At 37.2% G+C, this 18,502-nt stretch overlaps 1 protein-coding gene across 2 annotated transcripts in view; it reads left to right on the top strand.

Annotated features, from left to right (window-relative positions):
- Positions 1–18,502, top strand: part of LOC149065625 (myosin light chain kinase, smooth muscle-like) — a 58,679-nt gene that overhangs the window by 27,388 nt on the left and 12,789 nt on the right. For both annotated transcript variants that reach the window (XM_089253450.1, XM_089253451.1), the window contains 2 exons: positions 2,187–2,393; positions 4,235–4,376. In XM_089253450.1, coding sequence (XP_089109576.1) covers positions 2,187–2,393; positions 4,235–4,376 — 349 coding nt within the window. The remainder of the gene's footprint in view (positions 1–2,186; positions 2,394–4,234; positions 4,377–18,502) is intronic.

Raw genomic sequence — 18,502 nt, 5'->3', positions numbered from 1 at the left:
TTATCAAGCAATTTTTTCACGCGTCCTGACTATTCTTAAGTTTGTGTTTTTTTTCAATTGTTGTCAGAAATATGTTGTAACAGCAACCCCCTAAGTAAGTAGCTTTTAAAATTTGCTGTTTCGAGTGTGATCAATTTGATCCCGATTTAACGAATAAAATTTTCGATTTCTTCTAGTTCGTTAAATCGGGGTTCGACTGTACGTTCAGATAGTTCCAGCTTTATATTTTTTATTGCTCCAATAAATTACTAATTTATTAAATGTCAAATGCTACGCATATTCGTAGATTGCATGAGTTAAATAGATATACACGTCCTTTTCAAAAAATTAGAACACATCAAAAATTCACGAGCTGTAAAGCCCAAATTAAGGGTACGGTTGTAATTTGAATTCTTACCTTCTATAAGAGGAGAATTCTTATCTTCTAAGCCTCTCAAAAGATAGTTACAAATGAAATTTTGTTCTTTATACAAGTCTTCAACTTCTGGAATCAAAAGATAGAGAGCCTAATGTACACCTCGATACAGAGAAATCTTCTGATCCATAGGTCTCTATGTTTTGGTTCCAGTAGCTGAAGACTTTGTTTGAAGATGGAAAACGCAGATCTCTCATCAAGAATTCGGCAATGTCAATCAAACATCATCAATACTTCGGTGATTTCGTGATATCTAATGATTTTACTTGATGCTGATCATTGCAAGAGACTGTGGAGTCGAGCTGAAAAGAAAAGGCTGATGATCAATTTTATAAATCAGTTGCTATCGGCTCTGCAATTCCAGCTTGAGAATTTCATGACCTGCTCTCGTAAATTTCTGGGGTTTTCTACTTTTTTGAAAACGACGTGCATAAGTAGACTGCGAAGCATTTTTTCATTTCATGACCATGTGTGTGAAATTTGAATAAATTGAGCCTAAAACTAAAGACTAGCACTGTAAAACACGATGTGGATTCATCAAACGATGTGACAGCATATTTCTTCAACCTCTTAACATGCAGAAAAACATGCACCCACACAAACACAAACTGCAGTATCTGTATTTCGTATTAGGTTGACGGTAATTAAATTAGATCGATAAGGTAAATGCTCAATTTTCATTATCGTTATCAAATTACTGGGTGAAACACATTAGGTAAAGTGAAAAACCATTATTTTATTATATACAAAACCATTATTTTTATTTTATTTTATAACCATTATTTCACCATTATTTTATCCTATTCGCTTATTTATTCAGTACTTGATATAAATTGATATCGGTCTTTCGGATGTATTCTGTGATTATTATATAGCCTCGCTTTTCCCAGTATGCTGGAAATGGACCAGGCTACACTTTTCAAACAGCTGGTGTCCCCCGATTTTTACAACATACCGGATAATTCGGGGGAAACCCAAACAGCCTGTCACGAGATATTTTACGAAATTTTTTTTATCGCATAGGATGCCATTAAAGTTTCTCGAGATAAATTTTTGTGCTCCAATCGTGCCACAACCTCAAAAATTTTTAAAAAATCTCTTGTGTCTTAAGAAAGCTATTCTTTCTGATATTGTTCACTGATATCCAGAATGACCACATTTCAGTGAGACGAAAACTTGACATCGAGCAAATTATTTTTAATTATTGGTAGTTACCACACACACCAATTACCAAAATAAAAACATAATTCTGACCAAAAAGTCAGCTGATTTAAAACATAATCCTGACCACAAAGTCAAAGACCAGAAAGTGAACAGTTTCATTCAAAATGCGGCGCATTGCCAGCCTATTGATATCTCACTAATATACAACAGTCTGCTTTTCTAGAATTTAAACCTCTGACTGAAACGAAAACCATATAAAAACGTTTGTTCCGGTACGGGATTCGTCAGCCGGTTAGATAAATTTTTTTTAATTGCTTCATTTTTAGTCATTTCGTCCGTTTGATGGATAATAAGACTGAAATCTACGTTTTTAAGTCAATTTTAAACGGCTAAAACAACATATACTCCGCGTATAAATTAAAACTCAAGCGGAATGAATACTTTTCGCTAATTCCTTATACTATGTACTCAAATTTCCCAGAACATTTTCATTATTGAAAGAGCAGCCCCACTTTGTTTTATTTATTACAATTTCATTTGATTTGATTACTGTACTATTCAATGAATGTACATGTTCAACGAATGCATTTTTTACGATCAATTTCAGGGGTAAATTTGGAACTGTTTATAAATGTAAAGAAAAGGCATCAGATAAAACATTTGCCGCAAAATTCATAACCACCAATAAACCTCAAGACCGGAAAGATGTTGAACGAGAGGTTGAAATCATGACTGTCCTTCAGCATCCGAGGCTTCTACAGCTCTATGACGCATTTGACGACGGCAAGAAAACAATGTGTCTCATTTTAGAAATGTAGGATATCTCTCCGATATTTTGTTTCACACGATTTCAAATATTCATACCTTTTCATAATAAGTTTGTAATGGAGATTAGCCCACTGTAAAAAAATCACCAAAAAATGGAATTTTCTATTCCCTTGTTGTAAGTTCCACGAATATAGGATAAGAGACACAAATACAAATGCAAAAGCCACAACAGGCAAATGCCCAACAAGGTGGCTGAAAGAAGATGCCCATAAAAAATATGGATGTCTATTATAACAAAAGTACAGCGACCCAAAATAAGAGCAATTACTACGAAAAATTATGAGAATATGCAATAAACTGCCCATGAAAAATTATGCTTGTCCTGTTGGAATATGGATGGCTTCTCGATTCATCCCGTTATGAGCATCGTATTTCTTTTAAACGTGTCGTGTTAAAATTCAGGACCCCCCAGAGGTAAGTTATTCTATTTATAAACAACCCTATTGGAGAATAATTTCCTGCGACACCACAACCTAGAGTTTTTCCTCACCAAACGATACTGGTGTTTAGGGCCGTCTTTAGAGCATCATTGGCCCCCGGGCCAAGTGATTTTTCTGAGTCCTTACCTGGCAAATTCTCGAATATTTCAATCGATTCTTATTTTTGCGAGGCTCCCCATTCTCGTGAGGCCCCCTGGGTATTCCCATGCGTTAAGACGGCACTGCGGGTGTCCTCTTGTCGAAGCAGTCGATAGATAGTCTACTAATAACTCACGGTCCATCCTATCCATCCCTGAAAATTTTAAACATTTCTATCTTATCCCCGACACCTGCGTTCCTCTAATGTAAACATATTCAAGAAATGAAGTCTTTCTTCATAGCTCAAGCCTTGTACAAATACAAATACAACGCCACAACAGGCAAAATGCCCCAACGAGGTGGCTGAGAAAAAGATGCCCATAAAAATATGGATGTCATATATTTCAAAAATATAGCAACCCAATTAAAAATGCAATTAACAAAAATTGTAAACAAGTGTATCAACAAGAGCACGCGTAGCTCTTTGCACCCCCTCAACTAAATCTATATAATTCTGGTGGTATGGTCTCCAAAATCTAACTGCATACTCCAATCCAGAACGAACTAAGCTTCAGAAAAGGGGAAGGATCACTTTAAAAGAACGCGAAGAGACCTTTTTATTAAGAATGAAACCTAGCATTCTATTCGATTTTTTGACCATCGCTGAATAATGCTCAGTAAAACATAAGCCCCTCGTCAATGAGAATTCCCAAATCCTAGTTGCATCCTGAACAGTTTTAGCATTCAACTCGTAAGTGAACCGCACGTTGTTCGAACCAAAATGAGCAACTATGCCAGGACCGTAACCATTATTTTTAGCGCCCGGAACAAACATGAATTTGCCGTTCCCACAACTTTAAAATTCGATATTTTTATAACGGTGTTATTTGTTCCTACCTAAAAGTGCTGCTCCCTGAATTTTTCCTCTCGGGGCAGTTCCCCCCCCCCTCTGCCCCCCCCCCCCAGTTCCAGCCCTGAACCATACACTTGTGAACGTTAAAAGTCGTGGTCCATTCATTTTTCTATGCAGCAAATCATATTCAAGTTAATCTGGAGCATCTCCCTTCATTATGCCTGATCCGCAAGTCGGTCGAGTGTCGGTCATTTCTCGGTAAATGCACAATACAAAGCAATTATAACTACATTAGATATCATCCGCATCGAATCAGGACCATTCGCGAATAAAGTAATATAATTTACTTTTTGACGGAAGAAGTGGGTTAACCTCCATGCTTACCATTTTATTATTTTAAAACTTATGATTTGTAACTTGAACGTTGTTCAGAGATGATTTTTGTTTCATGTCCAGAATAGAAGGCGGCGAACTTTTCGAAAGGGTTATCGATGAAGACTTTGTGCTGACTGAGAAAGCCGTTACGATATTTATGAGACAAATATGTGAAGGAGTGGAATACATGCATTCTAAAAATATTCTGCACTTGGATATGAAGGTGAGTAATTTATTGAAGAAAATATTTTGACGTAAACGATATTGTTCAGTAATATTGAGTCATGAGTCACACATAGCGGGTCTGAAAGTCGCTCGTGAACCATAGTTTGTCGAGTGACTGCACAGGATCGGTCGTCTGGAGTTGGTTTTCTGTGCTTTTTGATATGAATTTATGCTTAATTTCAGAACCCTGTGTGGGACACCGGACAGAAAACCAAGTAATATAAAAATAGGCAAGAGAGTTTTCTCACTAATATTTCCAGAGGATTGGGCTAAAAAAAAAAACCACGAGTATGATTACATGACTAACCCTAGGGTTAAGCATTCTTACGTTATCAACCAGAGAAAGGGTGATTGCATCCTTCTCACACTCTATTCGAGAAACTTCATTTTGTCAACTTTGTTCTAGCCTGTGAGCCCAATTAAAACAAAACAAGTGATAAAAGATAGCTTATTTAGTCTTCTGTCCAACATTAAAATTAAAATTCGTGGCAAAACTCTAGTCTATAAACAGAATCCGAAAAAAAACTGAATTAAATTTTATCTTTAAAATTTATATTGCAGTAATTTGTGAACTATCACGAGCAAAAATAGACAAAATCGGTGCTTACGCGTAGCCTTTGTTAAGAACTAATTCAACGGTACCTCATTTACTGTAGGAGCAAAAGTCAAAGCTTACGAAAAAAGCATTAAATAATACTTAGTTCAGGTCGAAAATTTTATAATGTCCATAATATTATATAATATTAGGTATTAATATTATCATAATATTATAATGTTCGAGTATTTTACCATAATTCCGAATGGCTGTTTACAGATAGATCATATTAAATCAAATCCAACGATAACTCATTCACTGTGGTGGCAAGGGCCACAGGCCACTGCAATGGATTGGATGGTAAAATATTCATGAATTTTAAGCCGAAAATTCATAGTTATAATGTCAAATCATTCTTGCTCCTATTATCATAATCGAATGTTTACTGAATGATCAAATTCTTTAAATGCAAAAGCATTCTGTTTGAGATACTCGGGACATTTGAATGGACTTGCGGGTGTTTGTGTGTCTCGAAACACACCCCACCTGTGATTTTTTATCCTCGAGGAGCGAATGTAAGCTGGGGGTTTCTTGCCAAAAAATGTCTAGCGACAGAGTGGAAGACAATTCCACATTACAATAACCCGCTTACAATTTTTAAAATAGATGGCAGCACATGCTAGGGTTACTAGATTCCGAATGTTAGAAATGAGGACGCATACGCGCAACTTGATGTTACCTATTTATGTCTGCAACAGCTGGCGCCACTATACCTACGAAGGACAACAGTTTCCCGACCGAAACAGAATCGCTTTTTGATATTTAAACAGGTTTTTTTTCCCCCCGGACTGGTTTTCAACAGAATGTATTTATCAGGTATCAGATATTAAACCCGTTTACATGCGCGAGATTGGGGGTTGGTTTGGTGATTATTACCTTCATGGCAACTTTTTCCCCTTGTAAGGAAAAAAAAAGGAGGGACGGAGATCCCTCAAAAGAAGCACATATTTTTTGCGGAGGAATCGTGGGTGGCTTCGACCTCCTCTCTCATAATCCTTTGTGCCGCGAAAACTACCATTAGCTCCTTTGTCAGCCATCTTGAGCCAACCACTTCCGTTCAACTCACTTGACCAGTGACAACTTCCGTAAAGAAGTGGGAGGGAGAATGCCGGCATAAACTCAACACCATGTTAACGGGTAAACGGATCGTAGTGAAAATCCCTGTTACCAATAACTTCACGGGATATTTCATTTTTTATGTAAACGCAGCTATTGAGTGTGTGTTGGTTTCACCCATTTTATTTATTTCTCAATAAAAGAAGGAAGAGGTAACCCCAGGGCCGTGTTAACGCAAGGGCCCACACGGGTACGGCTCAGTGTCCTCTTGTTATGTGCGTGGCATGGAGTTCATGGAAAGGAGATTTACGCTATTTTTACTATGATTTTGATGCCCGTAAATTGATTAGTTGACATTTCCACCCTGGTAAACGTGGCACCGGAATAATACTTTGGCTGAGGATCCCACGATTCTGCTGCGACGGCCCCGGTATATAAAACACCCCTTCCCCCTTCAGTGCACTGCATCAGCTGTTGCTCATCGAACAACCGTATTCTCAAGACAATGTTGTGTTTTTCTTTTTCCAGAGTTGTTCTCAGACTATTCATGCAAATGTAATAGAGCACATGGGACCGTGGCTAAAGTAACACCTATCCCATTTGGTTGCAACCTGGGTTCTCGTCCGACGGCGATTAATAAAAGTGGGTAAATACAGTGGTGATATCAGGTGAAAATAAGCGATTGAAAAAAAAGTAACTCGGAATTTTTTAAAACTTTTTTCAGAGATGACGAATATAATGAGAAATGATATCTTGAAACCTCATTCCAAAATTCGCAATAATTTTTCAGTAAATTTTTTTTTTCTCTCATCATTACCATGCAAATGGCAAAAAACTATAAGGCAACTCCCTCACTCTCGCGTCACTTACCTTATTTGCGTATCCTTTTGGCTAAGCACCACTTCTGGGAGATTGTAGAATACAATGCGAATAATTCAACGTGGTGTTTTTTTTTTTTCAAGCCGTTTTCTTTAAAAAAAATTCGCAGAGGCGAATAGCAATAATTAAGATGTGAACAAAAAAATTCTTCAGAGAAAATTCAGAGGAAATTGGGAACGTTTTAGAAAAGTAACCTCTCTTGGACCAGTAGGAACTAGGAATGCCCATAATAGAAGATTAGGATGTCCGTATACCGTGTGTTCGAACAGAAAAGTGTTTCCTGACCACCCTTTACCAGCACACACAGTGATGAGATTGAATTTCGCTACAAAGTATTTAATTTTTGGGGAATGAACTGTATGTAAAATGCTATTTTTTTCAGAGTATGACTCACATAAAGTTTACATAAAATTTCAAACGTTTATCCCCTTTCAAATAAAGTGCTTTTTAGAGAACTTCAATATCATCACTGTGTGTGATCGTAAAGGGTAGTCAGGAAACCTTTTTTTTTTTTCAAACACGCGGTATACGGATATCCTAATCTTCTATTGTAGATGTTCCTACTGGTCCAAGAAAATTCTAAAACGTTGCCAATTTTCTATGAAGAATTTTCTTTTGTGCACATCTTAAATTATTGCTATTCTCCTCTGCAATCTGTTGAAAATGGCCTAATAACTGTTGAGGCTCCCAGAAATGATGCCTAGTCAAAAGGATATGTAAATGAGGTAACTGACGCGAGTAAAGGGGAGTGACCTTATAGTTTTTTCCATTTTCATGGTAATGATAAGAAAAAAAAAAGTGTTTTTGCGGAAAAATTATTATTAAATTTCGAACGAGTTTTAAAAACATCACTTCCAATTGTATTCGTCATCTCCGAAAAAAGTTTCGAAAAATTTCGAGTTGGTTTTTTTTGTGCGGGATAAAAACCATATGAGCACACGATGATGAACAGATTTTTGTTTCACGGCGCAATTTTTTCCCGTAGAAAGAAAACATGAAAAATAGTTCCGAAAACCTGAAAATGTGAGAACGAAAAGGAGAAATTTCAAAAACGTTTGAAGACGTCAAGTAACCCTGTCATGCATAACACCGTAATACATGCGCATAGCGCAGTTTTCGTCCCCAACTGAAGGTACCCTCTAATAAAAGCTCGCGAGCGAAGAAGATTTTGATCGAAGAACACGGCGAATCTCAGCAGAAATACAATATAGGAAATTAGTAGAAAAGCGTGTCAAAGTATTTGTATCATTCAAATGGACGTAACACCTCAGGGTACGAACATAGTGCACGCTGGTTTCCGATTCCCCAAGCCGGCGTCGTTACGGAGTGGTTAAAAAAACCTGAATTTCAGGTTTTTCAACTAATCCGTAACAGAGCTGACTTGCAGAATTGAAAACCAGCGTGCACTATGTTCGCACCCTTACTTAATTTCCAGAGTACAAGCAGTGCAGATACTTACAAGACCGAATGATTATTGCAAGAATTACATTCTGTCTTTAGCCTTCGGCACACAAATTTACAAGTTTTTGTTCAATAAATGGTGGAAAAGAGGTATAAGTAAAATAAAAGAAAGGAAAAAAAATGGGATCTTGGTTAATGACTTTCACAACCTGCCCACCCTGAAATGTCGCTAAAACGTCGTCTTCACCTTGGAGTTTAAATTTGGAACTACTGTGTGAGTGGCAAAATTTAACGCTGTTTGTCGTCAAGGCAGTAGTAGTAGGTGATAGTGGCTGCCATTTCCGACTGCTGGCTGCTGCTTGTGATAAATTTTCGGCGAAGAATAATGCATAGTCGTTAACATAGTAAATAAAAATGACGTGCCAGACGTACTTAGTTTCTGGGTTACATTCGTGACAGATTTATCGATAAGACCTTGATAAAGTAATGGTTCTTTCTCTGGAATTCTTTAAAAATAACAAAAAAAAAAAAAACACAACAACAACGTTTGCCAATTTTTTATTCAAATGCAGAGATATTATATCATAGTCATGTTATTATGTTATTATCAAACGATGTTTTGCCTATGTCGCTTTTTATTTCACAAGAATCTCTTATTAGTATCTAATTTGAGTCACAAAGCTTAGGTCTTCAATCGGATAGCTTTTTTACAGAACTAAGATCTCTTGACAAATTTTACATCATGATATTTCTACTGGAACTAATTGGTTAGATGAATTGCATCAGTCTATAAAAAATGGGATAATATTATACACAGCGATATTATATATAATTATAATATGATGATATTGTAATCAGCGAACATCAGTTAATTATTCCGTGTAGATATAATACAGTAAAAAAAAAAAGGAAGTTTCTCCAGTGAAATTTCTGAAATATATCGATAAATTTTTTGGGGGATATTCTACATATACTATCTTCTCGAAACTAGTTTATTTTCAGTACTTCAGTACGCCAGATGTTGTACACAAAAAAAACTATGGCATATATTCAAATAGTTTCAATTCCGTATGTTGTTATGACGGTTGTCTGTGCAATGAACAAAAAGTTTTAAGGTACACTAAATGAATGATTGATGACAAATCTCAGACCCCAGATTACCATGGCGGCTAAAAATTTGATAATGGTGCCTAATTTTTTTTATATATGATAACTTAGTTGAATCTGAAGACAGCAGAAAATTATCACAAATTGTCAACTTGTCTGATATCATGGAAAGGGGTCCCTAAGTCAACGAATAAACTAGTTTGGACCGATTTTATCCAAGGAAAACAAATGCTTGGTGACTGAAATTTTGCTGGTGACTAAATTTTTTGAAATTTGTCAAGCCCCGCGGTAAATATTTTCTGAAATATGTCAATTTTTGTGTAACTATACGTTAATTATGTTTATTTTGACAAAAATGAATAAATACTTTATTTCAAAACAGTTGAAAATATTAAATTTTGAACATACAGCCAAGTTCCTAGTTCATTGCACAGCTAATATTATCTGAAACGCTGTTGAGAAAATTCATGAAAATATTTTGCATACTTCATGAAAAATTAAGATTTTGGTGCAATGAAGTAACAAGAAAACGAGAATCTTCAAAAAACACGTTTGAAAATTATATGAGGACTTCCGCAGATCTACGGAAAGTCGTAGCCGAGCGGTTAGCAGACCATCCCCTTGGTGAGATCTTCTTTCTTTGTCTGAGTCCTGTGCCAGTGTTTATGGTGCTACAGGTACCATTTTAACGTCATTTATGGTTTTTTACTACGCTGATCATTTCACGATGCATAAAGGTGAGTGTTGCTATTTTGACTTACCCTTTGAGGACACTATGAAATATTAGAATGATCTAAAAAATACAGATTGTTTAAAATCCCTGAGTGTGTATTTGTATATAAAATCATAGCTAATGAATATTATGCAAGTTTAAAAATGAATCGTTTGATTATGACGGGAGGTGGAAAATTACTCGGTAAATTTTTGAAAACTCGTGATTGAAATTGAGGATCTGGATTCAATATTCAAATAGAATAATCGAACAATAAATGATTTTGTATTGTAAGAAATTTCTATAAAAAGAATGGAGGTCACTTACAAAGGAGAAAAAACAAACTGCGTGACTATTTTTTAGAATAAAAATAAAAAGAAAACCAAAACACCGTGAACATTTATCCGCATTATAACTGATATTAGTGGGAATTATCCAGACCTTTAAAATGCCACGACTTTTTTCAAGAAGAAAACTTTTTTCCGATTTTGTGCAGGTGATAGTGATTCCCTCCCACTAGGAGAAGGAAAAACCAGAGAAAGAGAACAACACTATCTTTTTCCGTTGTTTATACTGCACGCATATTCCTACCCCAAAAAAGAACGGGTGAGAAGGCATACAGTGAAGACTCGATATAAAGATACTAAGAAAAGTATCATAATAAAGAGTTATCGTTATATCGAGATGTAGCATTGTCATCAGGCGCCCCGAAATTTATGCTGTTGTTGGCATTCCCTTCTAAATTGGCATTGTTAATACACCCCACCCCCATAAAATACCTTTTTATTATTTATTCGCAACAAAGAATTCCTACTAATTAGTTGATGAATAAAATTCAGTTAATTGTTACACCCTCTGAAGTAGTTTACCGAATAACACTTGTGTGTACTACGCAGAAAGTAGCTTTACCCCCCTCCCTCCAACTTCATTAACACTTTCGGAGTGCAAAATACCGATGTTAATAGACACCCTCGAAAGAAAAAAAAACTGATGAGGAATTTAAAAATATATTAAAGGTGATTTCGAGCGAAAAGTATAAAATATATCGTTGTAGAGCTGTTTCGTAATATTCTCAAAAAATATCGTTTTTGAGGGGTTTATCGTAGTGAATGAAGGATGTCGTTGTATAGAGAGAGGATTTTAACATCAGACTGAAGAAGATTAATAAGAAAATAAATTCCAAACAAGATTCGAAAAAATATTGTTTTAGAGAGGTTTATCGGTATATCGAGTATCGTTGTAATGAAGTTTCACTGTGTTTCAAACACCGTCTTTCTCCTTCTGTTATCGAAATTTGAACAAAAGCTGACTCCGCCAACTGGCGATTGATCTGACAGGTTGGGGAAGGGGGGTTGAAAAGCATGTTTTTTGAAAAAGAGAACTTACAACGTAATCTGGGGTCGTCATCGTCGAAATAAGAGGGTTTTGAGAAGGCGAGATGTCTCGTAATTGTCGCTGAGAGGGTTAGTCTCTCGGTTTCAATCTGAATGATAAGAAAGGCTTATCCATAAAATGTAACGTGAAAGAGACTTCGTTATGAAGAAGAAAAGTAAATACTGAATCTAAGATTCTTGGAGATGAAGAAAATTCAAAGCAAAATAATCTTGAGAAGATGGCGATACCACGAGAAGCATTGATCCCTAGAGAAAATTCATCAACAAATGAAGAAGTTGCGAGTTCATCATTTTTAAGTGCTGCTCACGTCAGCAAATATACGTACACACACAAACAAGATATGTTCCTCTTGGGCACGTTGCCACGTTCGGAAACATAACAAGGAGAAAAAATATTTCAAGATGATGCTACAGGTTTTATGAAACCTCACACGATACAAATGATGTTTTCAGTCTTGAGGAGAGAATCTATACAAACCACTTTATTCCCTTGATCTTTTTTTTTTAATCATCAACTTTTTTATAATTTGAAATTTAAAAAAAAGTAATAAAAGAATAGGAAAAATAAGGATGATTCAATTTTTTTATACTCATAAATGAATAATTTTCATTTTTGCTGACTTTGTATTTTGACGAATCACTTGTCACAACCGGGATCTAAATGAGCATCACGAAGGAATCCAATGCACTAAGAGTCGAGATTTAGAACTCATTACATTTACTTTTATTTACAGAATTTAAACTTATTATTTAATCTTAGAAATTTTGACAAAATTTGATTCAGTCCATGGAGAATCAGTCCTTTGAATTGTTCCTTTGATCGCTCACAAACTACGTCGCCGACTTCTTTTACTTTTGTGGATCTTACAGGATGATCAAACGGCCATGACATTAGAACATCCATGACGGAGGACCAGAGACTCCCCAGTTGGGGGTCGGAATACGATCGATGAAGAAGTAACGGAGATGAAATTCAAGACCAAGCGAAATTGAAATGCTCAGAGCCGACTGACTTATGAGAGGACTTTATTTCTGCAAGTAAAAAGCCTTGAAGACTCTTTTTCGTTTCATTAGGGTACGGCCCCGCGCGGGCAAAATGCTCAGAAGTGATCTCGTTGCTGCCTTATATATGGCTGGCTCCTTTCGAGGCAGCTATAGTCAGCACCGATCACTCCGCATTTACATATAGCATTTTTGCCGTAAACAACGACGAGACTGGAGTTTCCCGGTGGTATGTTTCGCAAGTGCACCGCTATTCCGCGATTGTATGATTTTTTCAGTGAAGAGCCATATTCAACCAATCACATCGCTTCTTAGTTTACTATAATTCCCACTATCGTAAACAGCTATACGTATCGTGCGATCTAAATCAAAATTAACCAGTTAATTGTAGCGAGTAATGGAGGTAGTAATACATTTTGAGAAAGGCAAAATGTTTGCTTCAGTGGGCTTCACTAAAATTATATGTTTTTGGGAGTAAAAAGGCAGCCTTAGTCCCAACCCGACAGCTGAATTGGTGTAGGTGGTAGTGTATTGACTGTGAATCTCTGCAGATCAAGGTTCGAATTCAGTTCATTGAAGTTATTAATCTCATCCTTAAATGGTCTAAATCTTTTCATTTTTCTTTGTTGATAAATACATTACAATATATTTTGCCGACTCAAAATTTTAGTACATAATGAATCAAAAAATTAAATATAATAACAAAAACATGGTGAAAATTTATTAAGACCAATAATAATGTTCTGAAAAATGCAATTCCTTTTAGGATCGTTTCTCTTTCGAAGTTCTGATACGTAAATGTTTAAATATTTTATAGCTATTTACGATTATTAACATGCACGATATATTTTTCATACTATAATTTATCTGTTTATTTTCAGTCGATTTGTTATCGAAAAATGCATTGATAAATTGGAGAAACTTTTTATTAAAATCTGCAAAGATTTCCTATCACATTTTCAGAAATTTGAAATCGTCATCCACCTTTAGCTGTTTGAATATTTCAGTTTGTGCTCTTAGTATATAAATTTGTAAAAAATTAAGAAAAAATCGTTTAGTCACGGAATAGCGGTGGTCTTGGGAAATATGCCACCCGGGCATGGCCCGGAGACCTAGAGTGCTTAGAGGCCTCATGATAATGAGAGATCTGGTTAAGACATTCGAGACGGAGTATGCAAATTGTTAAGCAGAGGCATTTTCATTCAGCTGAGAAGGCCTCAGAAAAATCAATATTCCCGGAGTCCCATAACGCTTTTAAGACAGCTCTGTTAGGTACTAATGCGCACTTCCCGCAGAACTCATTCGGTCTTAAACTGCCCGTAGCGATAGACAGAAGTTTTGCTCAGTTTGAAAGAAAGTATCCTGAAATTGGCGCAATATTATCACAATCAAACACTTCCATCAATTAATTGTTATCTCTCCAATGGCCCCCATGTGTTCCACAGGTAACTGTTCGTTGCTACCACACCGCTCACATCTTCATTCCGCAATAAGTCACACGTTCCACTAACTGCTCTTGGCCCACCTCATATGAGACCTATTATGACGTTAATCTTGCTAACCTGCAGTTTCTTGGTTACACTATCGTAGCACGTGGATCTTTGGATTCTAGTATGAGAGACTATAAAGACATCGTAGACCTCAAAGGCTTCTTTTACGACTTCGTTCCTGTTCTTTTTGCTTTAGGTCTACTTTTATGATCACCTTCACAATGTCCTGTGGCATCCCAGCCGCTATCCTTTCCAGAGGGTACACTGCTTTCAGTGTATAAATTCGTTGGTCTAAAAAAAAAAAATCGTTTTTATATTGCATTGAAGATAACGGGATTGCACATTTGAAATGTGTCGCGGAACAGCGGTGGAAATATTTTGTTCGCACCACTGTCCGGTGATTAGATACGAAAAAGACGATATAGTAGTGTCACGGGAATTATCATAGAGGCTGAAGCAACGTGATTGGCTGTGTGGCAAAAATTACGAAAAAAATCATGTAATCACGGAATAGAGAGAGGGAGCGGTGCGCTTGCAAAATATGCTTCCCGACGACGGTGCGGCACCACGTCCGGTGATTTTCGGTCCCAGACTGCATGACTTGGTATTTCCGGTGAAAATATTGTTAGAAATATAAACATTAAATAAATAGCACTTATAAAAATAGGGTGGTCCCCTCTCCACTCGCCGCTGGTCCGATCCGTTACAGTATATGCGACTAGATACTTTTCTGATCTGTTGAGTCACGACGTCTACTTCTTTTGTCTGAAGATTTCTGTCGCAGATGCAGACAAAACGTATGGTTGTGCTGTTGATTTAACAGGTCGGAAATATTTTCGTGAAGTTACAATGACTCAAGCTGTGAATGTTTATAATTGTTTCAATAATATTGCGAATATCCGCTAAATTGATTAAAAGCATTGAAATAATCCTTTGCAGAGTAAGCAAAGAGTACCGAGTGACTAATCTGAAAAACAGTTACATTTGGATCAAACACGTACAGCGTGTGTACGAGTTTGTGACCGCAAGCAAAAATGTGGAATTTTGAAGAACTTTCGAGGACGCAGTGTCAAAGATTGCGTTCTTTTGGGAAATTCTTTGCTGCTAAGGCTGAGATCCCACCAAGGTTTTTCACCGCTCGTCGATCTGCCGCGAGATAAGGAATGTCGTGGCGAACACCCATCGCTTTTTTTTGCCTCCTTTTTTTTCCCCCCTTCAAAACATTGATATCTGTACCTGTCCCCCTCCCTTCTCGCCGTCTTCCATACGCCAGAATGTAAATTTTCGCGGCTGAGGCAGCGTATTGGTGCGCGTATAGTATAAATATATATCTTTTCGATTCCCCCGAGTGCGGCCGCGTCTGCCGCGACGCAGTGGGATCTGGGCCTAAGAGGAATCAAGAATTCAGCGTACGGTGAAAGAGAGCAATGAGTCGAAATGGAGTTAATGAATGGCATCGATGATTCAGAAATGGTCGGCTGAGTATCGAGTACGATGAAAATTCCGGATAGCGTTCAGAGGCAAGTCATAGGCTCACTGTTCCTCCATACTGATGAATGTTGTCTTTATCATTAAGTCTTTATCATCGGTTTTAGACCGTCGTGAGACAGTTTAGTTTTACCCTACTGTTGATAGGCCAGGGTTCTCTGGATCGATACGGTGGGGTGAAGCTTCTGCTTGATGCACGCCGCACCAAGCCCTGGGTCAGTGCTTTAGCTCTGTAGCTATAGCTAAAAACCACACAACGGACATTAAGAGGGTTGGCACCACCCCTCGAACCTGGCTCCGCTGGCTCTCGACTCGGGAATTGTTTCCGTTTCGCCCAGTCAGATCTGTACTGAGTGGGATGGCGACGTCCGGTTTACTATGTTACCTGAATACCCTTAAGCGGGGGTCCCACGATTCGTGATTCGCGACGCAGGGTAAGATAGTTAAAGTAAAAAAGATAATAAAAATTCTTTGGAAGGCCCGTTGCCAGAAATTTCGTTCGGGGGGGGGGGGGGGGAGACAAAGTGATAGAACAATAGATTTAGCCATCTTTTTCCCTTTTTTCGGTCATTTTCTCACATTTCGGGGCCAGACCCCCAAGCCTCTCCCCCTCGCTACGCCCTTGTTTGTTGGACAGAAACCGCAAAATGCTATCGGCAACCGCAGCCGGCGTGAGGAAAATCCCGTACTTTTTCGGAAATTTCAAAGGAAGACGCTTGATAGGGGAAAAATTCAGGGAGTGTGTAATAGGTTCTGTGTTAGCTGTAGGACAGTCTTTTATCTTCGCTTCTTTTTTTGACACCTTATTTCTTGTTTGAAAATTTTTACCCATATTTTTAATTGCACTTATACTCTTGTCAGATGACCATGCGGACCAGTTTGCTGTAGGTCAGTACATATTTACTGTCGTGCATAAAACATGTAGTGAAGCAATGACATAATTTTGGAGTTTTCGGATCTGTACGAAGGAAAAGCCATCATATGGGATCAAAGAAACAACGATCATAAGGACAGGTTTGAAGTGTACGACGCCTGGAAAAGAATACAAAGTAGTTCAAGTTTTGACATTTCAGTGGATAATTTGAAGAAAAAAAGAGAAATGCTTATGAAAAACGTACAGAAAACTTGCTTGGAAAGTGAAAAAAAAGCAAAGGTACGGGTGCTGTTGCAAACCAAATGATTAAACCCGAGTGGTTTGCTTATGGAAACCACTCGGTCACTAACTTGGTTCATTAAATTGTAATTGGTTTTCGCGCAATGATTAAAGCATTCAACTAATAAAATATAATTTGATGAGATGATTTCACACTCAAAATCACTTCTTTGTTAAATTACAGTTGGTAAACTTACTTTAAATTAAATTATTTACATGAAAAGTGATGTTTAATTTTGAACTTTAATTACCTGCTGTGGCTCTTCCGTCATCCACCATCGCCTTTTGCGCTGCACTTTTCTTCTTCGCCGCATTCTATGGCATTATAGGCAGCAGCGCAAACGAGCAGTCTTCCTTCTCTATCCACTTCGAAATGTCTGAACGTTCCCTGTTGTTGGCTAGTTCCTCCGTTCCGTAGCCTTTGTATTAAAAGCCATAAAAATTATTAACACGAGATATACGGAAGACTGGATGTTGTGAAGATATATATTATTTGAGATGTTAATTTTTTTTTTTTTTTTAAGGAAGGATTAACAAGTGAAGAGCGACATTCATGTCATATAAAAATTATTGCTTCTCCGAGGAACGAAGACGACCTCAGATCCTGACAAAGACTTTTATTATCTTTTACTTTAATAATCTTACCCTGCGTCGCGAACCACGAATCATGGGATCTCCGTTTTAGGGGTGGGACAGGGGTGAAGCGGTGCATTATCATCGGTTTTATCAACAAATAGCAACAAACCTACCATGACACCCACGTTGCAACGTTGACAAGATGCTGAGGTGCTCTTTTTTTATAATATGCTTTCTTGATCTCTTACAAAATCTACCGGGGCTTGTTTCAGATCCATTTTTACACTTCAAAAGCTCATAAGCGTAATCACTTCATACAATTCTGAACTCCCCCTCCTTCTGCTAACGTGAAATTATGCAGAATTAGACTTTTCGTTGACTCTTTCATTCATAAAGGTCGTTTGTCTTTTTTTACCATAAACGCGAATAGATCGTTCAGATTCAGTTCTACACACGCAAAAAAGAAGTTGATTACAATAGTCGGTAGCAATATTTTAATAGAAAAAATTGTAATGATAAAGGTGTGGAAAAGAAAACTGTGAAAGAGTAACAGTCAACTGTACGAAATAATATTTTTCTATAAATACCATTTTTATCAACTTCGTAGAAATACATTCATTAAATTCTACGAATAGAAAATTCCCACATGAAGGGAAGCAAATATAAATATTCAAATATTGATTGAGCAAGAAAAGGAAAATCTCGTCGCCAACTGTGAGTAAAAATTTCGTTTGTAATCATTCGATCGTGAGAGTATAAAAAAGTCAAGCACACACACAATCCTTCTCGTAAACAGAAAATGCTATAATTTTCATTACGTCTAAATTGCACAGTACTTCTCTATCTCAGTCTCTAGAGGCAAATACATAGACTTTCTCGACTTAAGTATATGAAGGGTGGGCAAAAAGTCCCTAAAAACTTTAAAAATTTATAAAAAAGCCGGAAAAATAATCGAAATAAAAAATGGTTTGCAGGGTTAGCATCGCTAGGTAACGGGAATTTTTTTAAGACAGGAAAAAAATAACTGAAAAACAGCCGACAGGTGGCGCTGACGTACAAAAGTAAAAGAAAAGATACGCAAATAACGAACAGAATGCCTCCAAATCGTTTATTACAGCCGTATGTGTTCCACATGACCACCACCACCACAGGGGATAACACATTGCAGGCGAGTCACAAATCCAGCAACGGCAGAGTGCAGCAGGTCCGGATGTATACATGTATACATGACACTTCTCGGCGGATGCACGACGGAGCACAACTAGTTATAC

The sequence above is a fragment of the Pholcus phalangioides genome, unplaced genomic scaffold (genome assembly GCF_987345545.1).
Source record: "Pholcus phalangioides strain wild (caught in Gottingen) unplaced genomic scaffold, Ppha-v1.0 ptg000039l_1, whole genome shotgun sequence".
Classification (NCBI taxonomy): domain Eukaryota; kingdom Metazoa; phylum Arthropoda; class Arachnida; order Araneae; family Pholcidae; genus Pholcus; species Pholcus phalangioides.
The sequence above is the reverse complement of the archived record's forward strand: the minus strand, read 5'-3'. Positions and strand labels throughout refer to the sequence as shown.